The sequence below is a fragment of the Podarcis vaucheri genome, assembly GCF_965113315.1.
Source record: "Podarcis vaucheri genome assembly, chromosome: 1".
In the NCBI taxonomy this organism is placed as follows: domain Eukaryota; kingdom Metazoa; phylum Chordata; class Lepidosauria; order Squamata; family Lacertidae; genus Podarcis; species Podarcis vaucheri.
The window spans coordinates 123790704-123808467 of NC_138759.1; the positions used below are offsets into that span (position 1 = coordinate 123790704).

The following is a 17764-nucleotide window of genomic DNA, read 5'->3' on the forward strand; positions in this document are numbered from 1 at the left end:
GAGAGCTGGACCATAAAGAAGGCTGATCGCCGAAGAATTGATGCTTCTGAATTATGGTGCTGGAGGAGACTCTTGAGAGTCCCATGGACTGCAAGAAGAACAAACCTATCCATTCTTAAGGAAATCAGCCCTGAGTGCTCACTGGAAGGACAGATCCTGAAGCTGAGGCTCCAATACTTTGGCCACTTCATGAGAAGAGAAGACTCCTTGGAAAAGACCCTGATGTTGGGAAAGATGGAGGGCACAAGGAGAAGGGAGCGACAGAGGACGAGATGGTTGGACAGTGTTCTCGAAGCTGCCAGCATGAGTTTGACCAAACTGCAGGAGGCAGTGGAAGACAGGAGTGCCTGGCGTGCTCTGGTCCATGGGGTCACGAAGAGTCGGACACGACTAAACAACTAAACAACAACAAAGGTGCTAATGGAAGAATTTATTTTCTACGGCAGACCAACACAGCTACCTACCTGTAGCTCTAGCCAATAGAAAGCTTGAGGATATAGCCTTACAAAGGGCTGTACACTTTTTTTTGTTATCAAGAGCCAAAAGGTTGTTGGAAGAACTACTAAGATGTATACCACTGTGAGCACTTAGGAAGAAAAGCTTTCTAGAAGTATTAAAGCCTAGATCCAGAATGCTGCACAATTAGTTCTGCCACTCAAGGCGAGGTGTGTGTGTCCCCTGAGCACATCTTAAGTAGTTCTTTGGATTTCTGCCTATGTATCATTAATTATAATTTACTACTACTTTATTCAGTCATGTGACACAGCCAGCACATCTGACTACTAGTGACATAGCCTAATAAATCAAGTTTGTTTCCCCATTTGCTGTGAAAACATGTACATCATTAATCAAAGCTGCTAAAGGAAAATCATACATTTTATTTATGAGAGGAGAAAAGCCGTGGGTGTGACTGGATTTTTTTCAGAAAATGAGATATTGTCTTTATCTGGTGAATCTCCTTTATGGGGATGAGCAGAGGGACATTCTGGAAGTGGAAAGTTCCCATCCACAGGAACAGGATGAAGAAAGCTGAAACAGGCCTTAAGTGGGGGACTCCCTAACCTCACTCAGGAACAGCAAAATATTAGAACATGGAACTTTTAGTGAAGTACCTTTTTTTGCTCCATAAGATGCACTTTTTTCCTCCTAAAAGTAAGGGGAAATGTCTGTGCGTCTTATGGAGCAAATGCGTGGTCCCTGGGGCCGAATTGCCCAGGGGCGAAAAGCAGATCGTGCTCTTTTCTTTTTTTTTTAGAAAGTGGGAAGTGGGTGTTGAAACAATGCCGCTAAGCAGCTGATTGGCAAGAGATCGGAGGGAGATAAGGGACACTAGCGATAAAGGAGGCTGCCTGGGAGGGGGGAGGTAAAGACAGTGAACTTGTAAGGAGAGGAGACAGGAAGACTAAAGGAATGAGGAGAGAAATTAGAAGAAAAGGAGGAGCAAAAAACTGCTCCAGTTAAGGAAAAGACACTAAGGCAAACAAGAGGGAAGGGAGTGTTGAAAGGAAGCAGCTGATCGGCGAGCGATAGGGGAGGGAGATAAGGGACACTAGAGATAAATGAGGCTGCCTGGGAGGGGGGAGGTAAAAGCCCATGGATCCTCAGGATTTTTGCATTGGGTCACCCCAAATTCACCATCAGATCACAAAGCATGTCCATGACTACAGCCTGCATCAAAAAAAATCATGCACCCACTGTTGTGTGGGGCCACAATGGTGCAAAGCACGGATCCACATTGGATCCTCAGGATTTTTGCACTGGGCTACCCCAAACTCACAGTCAAATCACATATCACGTCTGTGGCCACAGCATGAACCACAAAAATCATACATCCACCGTTTTGTTCAGAATATTTTTTATTCTTGTTTTCCTCTAAAAACTAGGTGCATCTTATGGTCAGGTGCGTCTTATGGAGAGAAAAATACGGAAGAACAAGATACCTATGCGGAAAACTACACACCTAAGAATTTTTAAAACGAGTGGGAAAAGAATGTTTCTCCGCTAATATTCAGAAAAGAAGAGTCACCACTTAAAGAAACATCTTCTCTCAAGGTATGGCTAGAGGGAAATTCTGGGGTATGCCATATACAAAAGAGCCCCCAAGAGGGATAAACTGATTCAGAGTTGATGCCCCCCCAAATCCTCTGGAGAAACTCTACAACCAGAGACCGCAAGATTGGCTACTGACGAAGGTTGAATCCTGAATACTCAGCAAATGAATGAAACTTCTCTCAGGCAACACATCTTCTTCCATAGGAAAATGACACCATGATGCTACTGCAGGACTAGAACTTCCATACGAAAGGGCAAGACTTCTGCTAGCAGTGTCTTCATACCTCTTAATTCAGCCAGCTAGCACTGTTCGAAACCTTAGCCCTCCAGGGACCCTGGCCTATGAGAAACAAAATGGACTTTCAGCATACAACAAGGAATGTGCTCCATTTAGCATTCCTCTCCTGGAGGAGAGGAGTCAGAGATGAGCCTTGGAGACCAAACTGGGCTTCTTCCTTTCAGCCTTTGTCTCAACTGGCACTTCCTCCCCAACTCTCCTAGCTAGGGAGAAAAGAAACTAATTAAGATGATAGTCGGAGCAGAGGAATGAAGTACTGCCTTAAGCCTGTTTCCTAGCTGAGCCAGGAACAGAGATCAGGGAATGACTCTCCTCTCTTGGGTAAGACAAATTAAAAACTTCACTGCCTCCTGATCCTAAGGAAGGTGACTTGCCCCTCTGCTAATGACAGGAATGTGAGAAACTGGAAAGATCCAAGCGAACAGCATTCAGCATTGAAAGATACGCAAAATGGGAAGCGGCAGATGGTGAGTTTCACCTACTGCTGCTGTTTTCAATGAGGATATCAAATACTTAACCCACAGGGGCAAATGGCAGATTTCCAACCAGCCTCAGCATCAAGTGTGTTTCTGGCTCCTGATCGCGCAGGGCTCTCCCTCCCTCCAGACGCCAGCGGATAAAAGCAGTGACCCATTTTGCCCGCGTCCTTACATCTGCTAACTCCCGCAAGCACTAGCAGCACAGTTCTGTGCCTCTGGTTTTGTATACATGAATCACCACCAGCTGGCTTGATAGCAGAGACAAGGAAAGAACAAGCACTGGGGGGGAAACAAACCCCAGTTAACAGCATCTGCTTCCAACCTCTCTTTAACGTTCCAGTTGCTTCCTAACCAGGAATTTTCAAAAGTCATTGATGAGGAGCATGTATGTGCTATTTCTTCATGTCTCAAATCGGGAAAGTATTACAAAGCTGTGCCAAGTGGTAACTTGAGGTAGCTGCAAGCCTGTCCTACGCATTGTCCAGAGTTAAACCCCTAGAGGCCTGCAGGATTTGATTTCCTTCTGCAGGGCCTGTAAGACAGAGTTGTTCCGCCTGGCCTTTGGCTTGGAGCCAATTTGATTCCCTCCCCCTCTTTCTTTTTTCTTTCTCCTCCTGTGATGAGGCTGCATTTTAATATTTTAATGTTTCAATATTTTAATGTTGTATTTTAATCTTGTTTTTAAGTTGTATTCATTCAACTTGTTTTTATTATTGCTTGTTAGCCGCCCTGAGCCCGGCCTTTGCTGGGGAAGGCAGGGTATAAATAAAAATTATTATTATGATGATTATATAATGTGGGATGGAGGAAGTTGGCCGTAACCTGAGAATGCTGCCCCACCTCCCAGAAAATTGCAGTACATACAAAAAGCCACGAGTCTTAAGAGATGCACTCACAAAGTTCACCAAACTCAGGCCTGGGGAATGAGCTTTAAGGGCTCTGTGGTGTTTGCATCAGAAGAGCTCTCAAATTCTCCAGGTCAAAGAAGACTTCCGAGTTTACCACCACCCTGGAAGTCAAAAACGCCCAGTGGAGGGCAAACACTAACCCACCACTGAAGGTTGATGGAGGAGAGAATCTTCTGAAGTCAGCTACTATTCCCCCCCACCCAAGCTGTTTGCAGGAAAATAGCCTCTTTAACTCTCCCTATTGAAATAATTGGAAACGTCGTTTCACTGATTATCCTTAGAATAAAAGCACCCAGGCAGGACTTTCTACCTCCCTGCACCCAGCCACAGTTTACCTAGGTGCAGTCTTTCAAAGCACCCCATGCGAGGGGTGGGAAAACTGTGGCCCCCAATGTTTCTAGACTCAGACTCCCATCAACCCTAGCCAGCATGGCCAACAGACAGGGATGATGGGAGCTGTAGTCCAACAACATAGGGTGGACCGAAGTTTAGCCACTCCTGCACTCCGCAATTTTGCAAAGGGGTTACTCTGAACGGCTGCAAGCAGGAAAACGGTCAGCAAACTTGGATTGGTTCAGAAATTAGCCTCGCCTTTTCTCCATATTTGGAGGGGAAATAGTTTGCCTCATTTCCGAGCCCACGTGACGTTAAGTCAGGGGACGTTAGCCCATCTGTGATCTTAATGATGTAACATCCACACTACTTTCCAGGGCAAGGGATCCCTGACGAGTTAACAAGTTTGAAAACTTCCAGTATGCAGAATCCCGAAGAGGTTCAAGGTGGAGGGATCTAACGGTAGTAGACAGGAAGGAGAAAAATGCTGAAAGCAAAAAGAGCATCAGTGGTAGGTATGCTGTAGAAAAGTGAGTCACTGAGCCTTAAGAACATATGACAAGATTGCTGGATCAGGAGAGTGACCCACCTCATAGTGGCAGCAGACCAGATACCTGTGGAAAGCCTGCAAGCTGGACATGATCACGGCAGCAACGTAGCAGAGATATTGTGCCAAGAGGAAATGATCGGGCCTAGCAGATGAATGCAGTATGGAGAAAAAAACTGGTCAGTTCAGTGGAACATAAGGAAGACTGGAAGCTACCCAGAGAGAATGCATCTCTCAAGTGAGATTAGTCTGCCTCCTACAGCACTGTGCTGATAAATGCTTTCTGCTGGGCGAGTTTGAATTCTGGCGAGAAACAGCATACCAAGTTTAAAAACCCCAGCACACACCAAGTGGGGGACTCTGAAAATTCAGCATGCACAAAGCATTATCCAGGCACACAGGAACAATCCAATCACAATACTCTCAAACTGCATATCCCAATTCCCGCTTCCCCTCTCATTGAGGAAAGTAGTATCCGGATTAATGACAGATGAACAGCTGTGGTTTCAAGGGAGGGGTGGAACTGAAGTTGCCCCAGATTAAGGGATCCTCCTGGAAAACAGCAGCTTTACTAATCAATGGTTTCTTCTGTTTACAGTGTTTATTAACTCAAAGATGAAAGCTAGGAAACTCCTAGGACAAAGCTACAATACGTGAGAGGACTAGCTTGAAGCAAACAATACTATCAACATACCCATGGTTCAGAAAAATGCCTCCGTGGGGGAATATGACTGAAAGGCCTCCAAACTGGCAAATCCCCGCAAGCTTACTCAGTAATGACATCATGCTGGCTGTCATCCACCAACTTTTGTCAAGCCAAAAACTCAGCTTTACATTTTCCAATCCAAAATATTTACAGTGACGTTCATTTCTTTTTAGCAAGCAACTGAATTCAAGTCTGGAGTGACAATACATAATGTGTTATGGGCGACCAAGGAAGCATAAATTTAAAAAAAAGCCTGGGCAATGGAAATAAATAAATAAATAAATAAATAAATAAATAAATAAATAAATGTAATAAATAATATAATATTATTTATACCCCGCCCATCTGGCTGGGCTTCCCCAGCCACTCTGGGCGGCTTCCAAAAGAATATTAAAATATAATATAATATAATACATCAAACATCAAACATTAAAAGCTTCCCGAAACAGGGCTGCCTTCAGATGTCTTCTAAAAGCCTGGTAGGTGTTGTTCTCTTTGACATCTGATGGGAGGGCGTTCCACAGGGCGGGCGCCACTACCGAGAAGGCCCTCTGCCTGGTTCCCTGTAACTTGGCTTCTCGCAGTGAGGGAACCGCCAGAAGGCCCTTGGCGCTGGACCTCAGTGTCCAGGCTGAACGATGGGGGAGGAGACACTCTTTCAGATATACTGGACCAAGGCCGTTTAGGGCTTTAAAGGTCAGCACCAACACTTTGAATTGGTAATACGAAATTTATTCACTTGCCTCATGGTGGCCACTTATAAACTCACAGAACAACAACTTCATCTACATTAAGCAGCGGGACAAATTTTATCAAATCTCTTGTGGGGTATATAGTAAAATCCTCATCTGGCTAGATGTTGGGAATAAATGGATGCCAGCTCTGCACCACAGTGAGTTTAAAAAATGGAATAAGCATCAGCATCCAACTTTAAGGTGACATTTTACAGAAACCACAACATGTCTACTCAAAACTAAGTCTCTAAGTGGGTATAACAGGAACAAGAGAACGATCCTAACTCTGCTTGCTCACGTATATAAAATCGTTTTTTAATATCAATGCCAGAGCTGTAACTGCTAGGTTACAGTGGTTGTAACTTCTCAAAAACACCATACATACAAAACAAATCCCAATATTGCTACTCCACTAATGGCATCAACCTTTGCATGAGCCTGTCTACAACCAGTGCCTTCAATTATATTTCAGCTGTACACAAGATAAAGAATTATACCACTTGACCTACTGAAACGAAAGCCCCAAATAATACAGAGTGGGGGAGCCCCCTTCAGCATGTAAAAGTCCTTGCCTGGGGCTCCCACTGATGGGATTCATTAGTTCAATCCCACCCGCTTGTTTTACATATCTACAAAATCACTGTAATAATTTCTATGAGTCTATAAAGGCACCGTGGATTTTTACTAACTGCTCCAGATTCCATCCTATGTTGAGGCTAGACAAGTCTCCACTAACAGAATCACGGCGTTCTCTTTAACAGACTGGATTTTCTACAATTCTCTTCTTATGAGGACCCTGACAACCTCCTGCCTGCTTTCTACAGCCATTTTTTTATCCAGAGAGAATTTTGGAAATTCTGAGAGAGACCTCTTGACGGCTACTGCTCCTTGTTACCCCCCTAGTTTGTTGGTCTGTTTATTTTACTTTAAATTACTTTATTTGGATTGGTTTGTTTTAGCCTATTGCTAATTGTATCAGCAGTACTGGGTGAGCTTTCAATACCAGTAGCACATATTGTAAAAGACATAAATTAATTGTCTTTAAACTGCTTCCAAACAAAATAGATAGATAGTTTTGTTATGTTCTGGACAGCCAAGGGCAAAAACATCAGAGCCACTGTTTTTCTACTAAGGTGCATGGTTAAAATTAGCTCAGGTGTCAAAAATGTATGTGATGGCTTTCAACACTTCTTCATATGTGTCACCGGAATAAACCATATTTCAATATACACCGAACAAACTTACTTTATAATAATTCCAAGGAAGTTCAACGCTGCTTTTAAACTAGCCACTCCAACCCAAGTCTAGTCACCATTTTTGAAGGTATTTAGATGTGACAAGTTCTGAAATGGGGATGCCACACAGATGGCCTATTTCTGCACAAATCAGATTTGCACACATGGTTCCTGATCCAGCCACTGATCCATGTGTGAATGTCCTTAAATAAATCAAGGCCAGTGGCTACTACTTACAAACAATACCGTGCATTCATACAAAATATGTACCTTTTTGCCCACACTTTAGTTTTTAACTGGATTTTATTGCAAAGGCAGAAAGCAATGCATATATTCCATTACCTGTTATATTTATCAGTGACAACTATACTGGGGAGGAATAGCATTATTACATCAAGCTCCAATTATTAACTTCTGCTTTGTTTGCATAAAACTACAGCTGTTTTGATTAACAACTCGGTGTGTGTACACAAAGAGAAAGAGAACAAACTTTGCAGGCTTTTAGACTTTTCACTGGGGGGCAGCAGGAATGACCTCCAGTTTCAGCACCTTTGTTTTAGCAAAGCTACATAGAATCATAGAATTGCAGAGTTGGAGGGGGTCACAAGAGCCATTTAGTCCAACCCCCTGCAGTGCAGGAATCTTTCACCCAATGTGGGGCTCAAACCCACAAGCCTGAGATTAAGGGTCTCATGCTCTACTAACTGAGCTATTTATCACCTCATTTTCCTAAAAACAGAGGGTGAGAGCCAGCATGTTACTGGTTCAATTAAATGGACAGTAAATAGGACTTAGGCTTACAAATTGCATGGCTTTGTCTAGACGTGGATTTAAAGGTGTCATCATCTAAGTTAATTAGCATCTGCTAAAAGACAACTTTTATTTTGAACTTGAACTGACTCTACCCACCTGATCTAATCTCAGACCTTCTCTACGGTAAAGAAAGGGTTATTTTAGAACCAAAGATTGATTCATTATTGACATGTGTAAATTAATCGAAAACTAAGTTGGAGAGAACCTCTATAAGCTACAGGGAGGCTAACATTCATTCATTTATCTTTTTTTTTTCAATGGTAGTTTAAAGGTGCTTTAAAGGTGCTGACCTTTAAAGCCCTAAACTGCCTCGGCCTAGTATACCTCAAGGAGCGTCTCCACCCCCATCATTCAGCCCAGACACTGAGGTCCAGCGCCGAGGGCCTTCTGGCAGTTCTCTCACTGCAAGAAGTGAGGTTACAGGGAACCAGGCAGAGGGCCTTCTCGGTAATGGCGCTCGCCCTCCCATCAGATGTCAAGGAAATAAACAACTATCTGACTTTTAGAAGACATCTGAAAGCAGCCCTGTTTAGGGAAGTTTTTAATGTTTGGTTGATGTTTGATTGTGTTTTTTAATATTCTGTTGGGAGCTGCCCAGGGTGTCTGGGGAGACCCAGCCAGATGGGCGTGGTATAATTAAATAATATATTGGCTGAATACAGCACACACATACATCCCAGGAAATGCACATGGGCCCCATTTGTTAGCCAAAGGACTACAGGGTCACTGGGAAGTTGGAGCACTGGGAAGAGCAATGTGGCAAGGAGGAGACAAGCCTAGTTCCATCCAGCATCTATCCAAGCAGTTGCAGTAAGATTGTTTGTTTCTCCCTTGCCCAGGGACTGCGGAAGTACAGGAAAGGGCCCTCAAGCACAGGCATAGACAAACTTGCCCTCCAGATGTTTTGGGACTACAACTCCGATCATCCCTGACCACTGGCCCTGTTAGCTAGGCATGATGGGAGCTGTAGTCCCAAAACATCTGGAGGGCCGAGTTTGCCTATGCCTGCTCAAGCCCTTCCTACAGCCAGCAGAATAATGGCTGCTGGCTGTTGTGTGCATACACACTTTGTTCGTTCCACTGTGTGCTGCCTTGTTTTGTTGTGAGCTGCACTGAGGATCAAAAGGCAGGGTATAAATCTTCAAAAAAGTCAACAGAAAATCAAGGCCATCAAAACATTAGTGAAGTCTAGGAATTTTCTTATCAGCAATTGCAGAACAGAAGGGCTTGAGAACAAGAATAAACAGCAGTAGCTCTAAGTTAATCATTACCTAATCTATATACCGTGATATAACTTTTGGACACACAGAATGTGGATTCTTGGAGCAGGTTGCCGGACAAGTATTCACCTGCTTGATCTCCATTATTTCAGCTTCAGAAACACCATCCAGCAGTGCAACACTGAGCAAACGCTGAAAACCAAATCAACTGTGCTGATAGTTTTAAAACACAGCAATGAATGTTTCCCCCTCTAACATACCAAGTCTATATCCAGCAGTGTTTTTACACCTGCTGCCTTTGGCTGCGTGATTCAAGACAAACAGCAATTTCACACCTGTGCCATCAGCAGATGTTTACACATGTTAATAGATTCTGCCACCTAAGCCAAGCAAAAATCTGGTGCTACAGCTACTTTTAAAAACAGCCCCAAATTTCTCAATCGTTTGAATAAACGCCATTTGATTATGGAAGAGATTTAAAATTTCATGCTGCTCTTTTCAATTAAGGACGCCCTTGATACCTCTGAACAGGTCGATACTCATTTTCAACAATTACATTCAAAAGTCCTTGATCCAGATTGAAACAGATTCCTCTCTGCAAATGCACCTAACTAAATAAACATAAACACTCAAAACACTTACTTTAAGTTAAAATGCGTACTTCAATTTGGTTATATTTATAGTTTCCATGGGTCAAAATTGAGATAATACAAAATCTAAACATTAAAATGTTAGCAAATGTAAGCTTTCCTCAGAGTAGCGTTTTGTGGTTTTCATCCAAAATTAAATTGGAATGTTAAAGGGGGAGGGGGAAGTAATCCAATACCGTTCTTCCGTTGACAGAAAGCTCTCTGACCCTGCACTGGGGGAGGAAGTAAAGGTAAAGGGACCCCTGACCATTAGGTCCAGTCGTGACCAACTCTGGGGTTGTGGAGCTCATCTCACTTTATTGGCCGAGGGAGCCGGCGTACAGCTTCCAGGTCATGTGGCCAGCATGACTAAGCCACTTCTGGTGAACCAGAGCAGCGCACAGAAGCTTACCTTCCCGTCAGAGTGGTACCTATTTATCTACTTGCACTTTGGCGTGCTTTCGAACTGCTAGGTTGGCAGGAGCAGGGACCAAGAAATGGGAGCTCACCCCGTAGTGGGGATTCGAACCGCCGACCTTCTGATCGGCAAGTCCTAGGCTCTGTGGTTTAACCCACAGCGCCACCCGCGTCCCTGGGGGAGGAAGTAGATTCTCACAAATTCCTTCTGCATCCCCTCCAAACCCATTAAAATCTGCTCTAGAGGCTTTGAGGACCCTCTAGAGGTGGGTGGGTGGAGGGCAGCAAGAGAAAGGGAGAATTCGTGGGAAATCACATCCCTCTCATTTCCATCCACGGAAGCCTCTGCTTGGTCACAAAGCTTTCATAGAAAGGAAGTCCACTGGATACAACTCATAATGTAGCTAAACTTAAGTAAAATTAGCTACCTGCTTCAGACAGTCGCCTTGCTGGAGTGCTCAACCTCCTCATGTGTAAACAAACTTGCAAAAGGAAGTGGGAGGGCATGTTGGTAAGCCCCTCAAAGCGCATCATCTCCACCAAGTTTAGAGTCCTGTGCATGTCTGAGGGCAAAGGACTGAGGTGGGAATTTCCTGTAGTCATGATTTAGAAACCTAATGATGTGTTTGTTTACACATCAGGGCCAGTGTATTTTTACAAACTAGTACTACGGAGTCCACATTTACCTGAAATCCTATTCCTCACCAACCAACACTTACAAATTGTGAGTATGACCCAATCAACAAGGGAAGTCAAAATCCCTCAAAATCAGTGGAATAGGTACACTTTTAAAACTGCAGACAGCTAAGACCTGGTGAACACTTAAATATCCTCGAACTCCAAGCGATAAGCTAATAAGGTCCTCACATTTCACACATTAATGTCCTTCTCCTTTCCCCTTTCCAGGATAACTATGGTACAGCATTATACCTTCATTGATTCTCTTCATGCTAACCATGGAGTCTGCAACCATGGTTAGCTTCAAAGCACTGGTGCTGAGAAAAGCTGTGCTGTTTGAGAAATTCAGGTTTCAGATGTGGGTGCACAGAACTAGCTACACCGTTATTTTGATCCCAGCCATTGGGCCATTCAGAGAACAAGTGGGGATCCCAGGATTTATTTATCACCCCACTTTTCTCCCAGTGCGGCCCCAAAGTCAGTTCACAACATGCAGCTATAAAAACCATACCAATCAGTTATAATTTTATACACACACACACACACACACACACACACTGAAAAAACTGAATCAAAACAACTTAAAACCTTTTAAAAACACAAGAGAAGAATAAAATATACAACACCCACCATTAATGACTGTGCTGCAAAAACCAGTTTGTGGTCAAAGGCCGGCCTAAACAAGCAGAGAGGGGACGAGCCTAGCCTCCTGTGGAAGCCAGTTCCACAGTCTGGGAGTAGCCACCGAAAAGGCCCTCATGTCCTCACTAAACATGTCTGTCAGGTGGCAGGACTGAAAGTCTTCCCAAAGATCTCAAAACCTAAGCTGCCTCATATAGGGTGATATGGTTCTTCAGAAGGCCTAGACCCAAGCCATATAAGGTTCTATAGACATTAACTTTGGATTGTGTGGACCACTCACCACTGGAGCTGTTGTGACAAGGAATTTTGGTTCTCCCTATTTACATTAGTCATCAAAGGTTTATTGTTGTTGTTGATGATGACGACAATGTTATTTAATGGATCTGTCAGGTAGGCGGCCATTTTTCAAACCTGAGAGTTAAGGTTGCATCTATGTTGTGCAAGCCGCTTTCTACTCACACAGTGGGAACTTTCCTCTCCTCTTCCTGCAGTCTGCTCCAGAGGGTCCCCCAACACTCTGCAACAGATTCTGAGGGTGCGGGGGGGGGGTTGCCAAGGAGAGGAGATGGAAGCTGTGAAACGCTCTCCCCAGAGAGGCTCGCCCGGCTCCTTCATGACATATCTTTAGGTGCCAGGCAAAAACATTCCTCTTCTCTCAGGCCTTTGGCTAATTAAACAATCTATGGCCTTTTAAACTGTGTGTGGGTTGTTTGTTGCTATGGTATGTATTCTTGTGCTCTTATATTGCAAACCATCCTGTGATTCTCGTATGAAAGGCAGTATATACATTTAATAAATAATATTAAGTTTAACTGCACAAGTGGAAATCTGTTGCCAGAGCTAGATGCATCCTATTGTGGTTTGCCCTGTCCTACACTCACGGCAGTATGGCAGGCTTAAAAATGGTAGCTTACATATGCAACCCTAAAATAAGATAAAAATCAGCTCACCTCTAGCTGCTTAAGTGCAAAAGGGGAACCATCCTTCTTCAGGTTCTGAACAATTTCTTCCATGCTATTTGCTGAAAATAAGCTGAAACAGAAAATATATCACACTTCAGTCAAGAGGAGAAATATTTTGTCAAGAGTCAGCAAAATTACAGGGATTTTTTGAAAGCAATTATAATATTCCCAAGCTATATACCTTATTTACATATTTATAATACTTGGTGGTATGCCTGGTATATGTATACCTGAAAGTTGTAGAATACATGTACCATCAGCTAGAGATATACTAAAATAGCCACACTGTGAAGCTTTTGACCCTTTCAAGAAAATGTCCTTGGCAAGATTTTTCCCATTTGAAAAGAGATTTTAAAAGAGATTAAATCACAATCCTTAATGTTTGTGCCAAAGAGGCCACAATAACATATAAAACAATGTACCTCAATCCTAAAGAATTGTTGGCACACTATGTTTTAGCAAGAACTACCTGGGCAGCAATGATTAACATGGTCAAAGTGGTATTCAGATAACACCTTTTTTAGAAAAATCCTCATAGGCATTTCTGGTTTTATATATGGAAATTATTACTTACACAGCCATGGTTATCATTCCTTTCTGTCCACTAATCAGTTAAAAAGATTTTGGTAGCACCTGACTTATTCCAGCGTTTTTCTGGAAATTCAAGTAACTGAATCCGGCCTAACAAACCCGTGTCACCCTTCCACTGGGGAAGGAAGGGGTGTCACACAATTTAACTCATGTTTGCACAGTGATGTTGGATCCTCTCTCCTTCCCTGAGCTTTCCACCCAAGGGAGGGTCCTTCCTCTCTAGCCAAGCTCACTTCCAGTATTAGAGGAAGAACAACAAACTGCAAAGGAAAAGGAGGAGGATGGAGAGGGAGAATTCGGCACACACACATCCCACCCCTGTGCTCCTCCTGCTTTTGGGACAGCTCTATACATAATAGCAACGGGCCTGTATAGAAATAAATCTAGGTATTTTTGCTATGTGCAGTTTGGCCCTCAGTGAGGAACCACAATTATTTAAGAGCTACTGAATCAAAGGAGCTCCACCACATAAATATTTTTGCAAAAGAGGTCTATTGGATAAATATTTTTGCAAGAATCTCAACAAAAAGTAACCGAAAGGTTTACTGAACCCAATCCATAGCTCCCACTAAACATGAATGAATGGTAAGTACCTGTTAATCTTGTCCATGTGCTCGCCAAGCACAAATTCTTTTTCTTGATCAACTTTGCACTGTTACAAAAAGCAGAACACACCAACACCTTTCATATCCGTATCCCAAACGCTAAAATGCAACAAAGCAGCTATTTGCTCTTTTCTCTTTTAAAAAAGAAATGAAATAAATGAAATATCATTTTGAGTTCAAGCGACGTTTCTGAAATTATAGCTAACCTGTTTTTGTTTCTCGGTTTGCTTATTACACTTCTATTTTGATTTTGCATGATGCTTGCAGTGATTTCCCATTCAAATTTACAGCCAAGCCCTGAGCTACTTTACCATTCAGTGCTGCATCCTCAGGTGGACTCAGACTAAAACAATGTCCAAGATTCCAGAATCCTTTTTGAATGGCTGATGGAACACAAAGCTGTCTCTTTTGTGCTTCTGAAAGCAAAGTGCCTCACACGTTCTAGCTACGCTTGGAAGATAAAAGTTTATCTACCGTTTTAAAAGCTTATCTACTTTTACACAGTGTGGAGTATAAGAACAGTGCACAAAAGAACAGGACGGCCTGATATAAAGAACAACAGGCCTCAGAAACTCTGATGCTGCAATGGTACTGACACTTAAGTAGGCATGGACGTGATCAGCCCTTTGGATGGGAGACTGTTAGGAGCCCATGTCATTACAGTATACAGCCGTACCTTGGTTTTCAAACAGCTTAGTTCTCGAACATTTTGACTCCCAAACACCGCAAACCTGGAAGTGACTGCTGCGTGAGCTTCCGGCAGCCAATCAGAAGCCGCTCTTTGTTTTCCAAACGTTTTGGAAGTCGAACGGACTTCTGGAACGGATTGCGTTCGACTTCCAAGGTACGACTGTATGCCCGGATAGCTCAGTTGGTAGAACATAAGACATAAATCTCAGGGTTCTGGGTTCATGTTCCACGTCGGGCAGAAAGATTCCTGCATTGCAGGAGGTTGGAATAGATGATCCTTATGGATCCTTACGATTCTATGTTCTGTAGGAGGGGGAATTTTGTCAAATGCAGGATGGCACATCGTCAGCAAACCTACAAACTAAAGAATGGCTCCCCTCTGTTTGTGGTAAAAGCTGCTCCTTGTGACATTATTTCAATGTATGAAAGGCACTCCTTGCCACCCTGCAAATTAACCTTCCCTTCTCTATCTCCAACAACACACAGTGCTACTAGAACTATATTTATACACATTTCGATTGAAAGGAACGTCAATTAGGTGACTGGTATTGACTATTCCCGGCCAAACAGAGGGTCCCTGCACGACATGAAGCGTTCAAATTGTGGCTCGTGACAAATGCCTTGAACCTGCTGGCGCTGCAGGGGCCAAGGTTAAGCTACAAACATGTGTTTCACTTACAACGGCATCAGCTGTGGATCAAAAACTAACGCCTGTCATTTGTATTCTGGTGGCTCCCTGTGCACAGCTTCCACTCCATTAGCGCTCAGCTTGCACATCACTATTCTCTCTCCCAATTTGCTGAAAATTTACTCATTCCATTAATATCCCCATTGTCTGTTGATCAGAGAAGCTTGGTACAGAAAGAAGCAGCCATATTGGAGAAAGAGAATCAACCTTTCATGTGTCCAACTTCTTCGAAGGCAGCAAAATTTCAAGCATACAGAGGCAAGAGTTAGACTTCATTCCTTTCCAGCTAAGGAAGTACTCTGTGAAACCCATTAGGTTGCATACGTTACATCTGTTAAACAGAAGATTAGCGTCTTACAACACAATCCTAGCCATGTCTACTCAGAAGTAAGCCCCAATTATCATAGAATCGTAAAATTGGAAGGGATCACAAGGGTCTTCTAGTCCAACTCCCTGCAATGCCCAGTGTGGTGCTCAAACCCACGGCCTTGAGATTAAGGGTCTCATGCACTACCAACTGAGCTATCTATTACTTCAATGGGACTTCCTTCCAGGTAAGTGTGTATAGGATTGCAGCCACAAACATTTTTAAAAGATAATAGGCAAAGCAAGAAAAACTAAAGCAAATCCATAAAGTGTCCCATATAGGAATAACACCAAAGATGTTATTCTAGCAATTACAGCAAGTAATTTTTGGCACTAGTATTTTTGGAACACTACCAAAACAAAGCAAAAATTATGTTCAGTGCTCTGACACTAACAGCTGCTTTAGCTGACAACATTTCAAACAAAAAGTGACCTTGTGAACAGCAACAATCAGGGAGGGGGAGAACTGCAAAGAGAATAGGCTGTAAGTGGGTGCAGTTTATGATCGATTGTCAAACTTGATTTTATAACATGCCACTGAGGTGCTGGGGGGGGGGAATCAATTAGCAACACTTACAGAGACTCAGGGTCCTGTATGAAGGTTCTCGTTTTCGCAGTCTTCTATTATTGTTAGCTATCCATTTACCTTCTTGTGATACGAATCCAATATATCAGCAACATTTTCCTTCGATGGGGACTTTAATTCCGTCAAATCTTTTTCTAGGGCAGCCATCTGCAAACGAAAATACAATTGCCAAATGCATTATTTCACGAGATGCTGATATAATTTCAATATATTCCCTTGCAAAGAACTCGTGGCAATCAAATGGGGTAGGGCAATCCCCGCTAGCAAGCATATTCTTTTTCCCACTTCTCTCAGCAAAAGTGAAGGTGGCCTTCTTCACAAATACACAACAAGGAGATCAAAAGACTTAAATATAGTAGCCATGTTCAGATTACCATGTCTCTAATCAACAGGCCAACATGAGTGAGTGCAGTCCAGTTTCCATTAATTATCATCTCCTGTTTGAACCAGGAAACTGCAATTAACAGTTTCAGAACGAGCCAGGATATTTTTAAAAAGGAAGAACTCTATACAAGGCCACATAACTCTGAAGTCTCAGTGTAGCTTAAAAGTAGGCTGTGCTAAAGTCCACTGAAATAAATAGGCTTTAGTGTGCCTAATTCAGTGTTGCAATGTGTCCTGGAAATTTGTTTTGAGAGCCAGGATACCTCTAGAAGCATTAGCAGGGGAAAGGAGGACTTGTTCTCCTTCTCAGGAAGCGAAAAGATGCCTGAGAAGACCCCTCCCCCAACACAGCAGACCCAAGCTAGGCCCCAGTATTCACCTGGGATTACAGCATGGCCAGGTACCTGCTCAGGTAGATTTACCTTCTCTGCTTCTATGAAGTGAGTAGCAATTCCCGCTTTGTGAACATCTTTTCCTTTCAACCGGAATCCAGTCATGGCAAGAAAATATCCCAGCTTCCCTGAAAGCCTTGGCAAGAAGTAGCCTCCACCTACGTCAGGAAAAAGACCTGCAATTGAAGAAAGCAAAATTAAAATTAAAATTATGAAGATGGGAAACTATTCCTCTCATTAAAACATACTGCTGCTCTTTTGTCTTTTCCAAACCTTCCCCAGGCCTTGTAGCTGGTCCCTTTCATCTGAAATTAAGATCTCTGCCTCCTTTTTTTCACCCACTACCAAAAAAACCACATTAATGCTCAGTCATTCTGCTACTGCCTGATTTCCATGGCCACTATGCTTCACAGACCTGTGTTTTAATTGGCAAAACTACTTTTTACGAATCATGCTGACCCTGGACTTTATGTTTTCTTCTTGTATATATTTTCCTCACACTGCCCTTTCTTCTTGCAAATATCTTGGTTCAGACCCTGAATTACCCCTCCATGAATGATCAAAAATTGCCTCTCCTTTCCACCAGGAGCCTCCACTGAATCAAAGTCCTTTTCATTCATTTAAAAAACAAACAAAACAGTGTTCCATTAATGGAAAGATAGAGATCAGACCATTATTATTATTAATTTCAGATAATGATGATGATATGCAAGGACATCTATTGACAGCTGCCTCAGAAATACAGAAAGCATGAGGTGTTATACATAATTTGTTTATTTGGTGTCTCTGTTTCCTGTATGTAAGGTTTT

General features: G+C 42.9%; 1 protein-coding gene across 1 annotated transcript in view; it reads right to left on the reverse strand.

Moving 5' to 3' along the window:
• HIBCH (3-hydroxyisobutyryl-CoA hydrolase) overlaps positions 1-17764 on the reverse strand; it is a 55725-nt gene that overhangs the window by 6331 nt on the left and 31630 nt on the right. The window contains exons 8-11 of the mRNA XM_082205123.1: positions 16986-17131; positions 16240-16326; positions 13838-13896; positions 12642-12723 (exon numbers count right to left, since the gene is read on the reverse strand). Coding sequence (XP_082061249.1) covers positions 12642-12723; positions 13838-13896; positions 16240-16326; positions 16986-17131 — 374 coding nt within the window. The remainder of the gene's footprint in view (positions 1-12641; positions 12724-13837; positions 13897-16239; positions 16327-16985; positions 17132-17764) is intronic.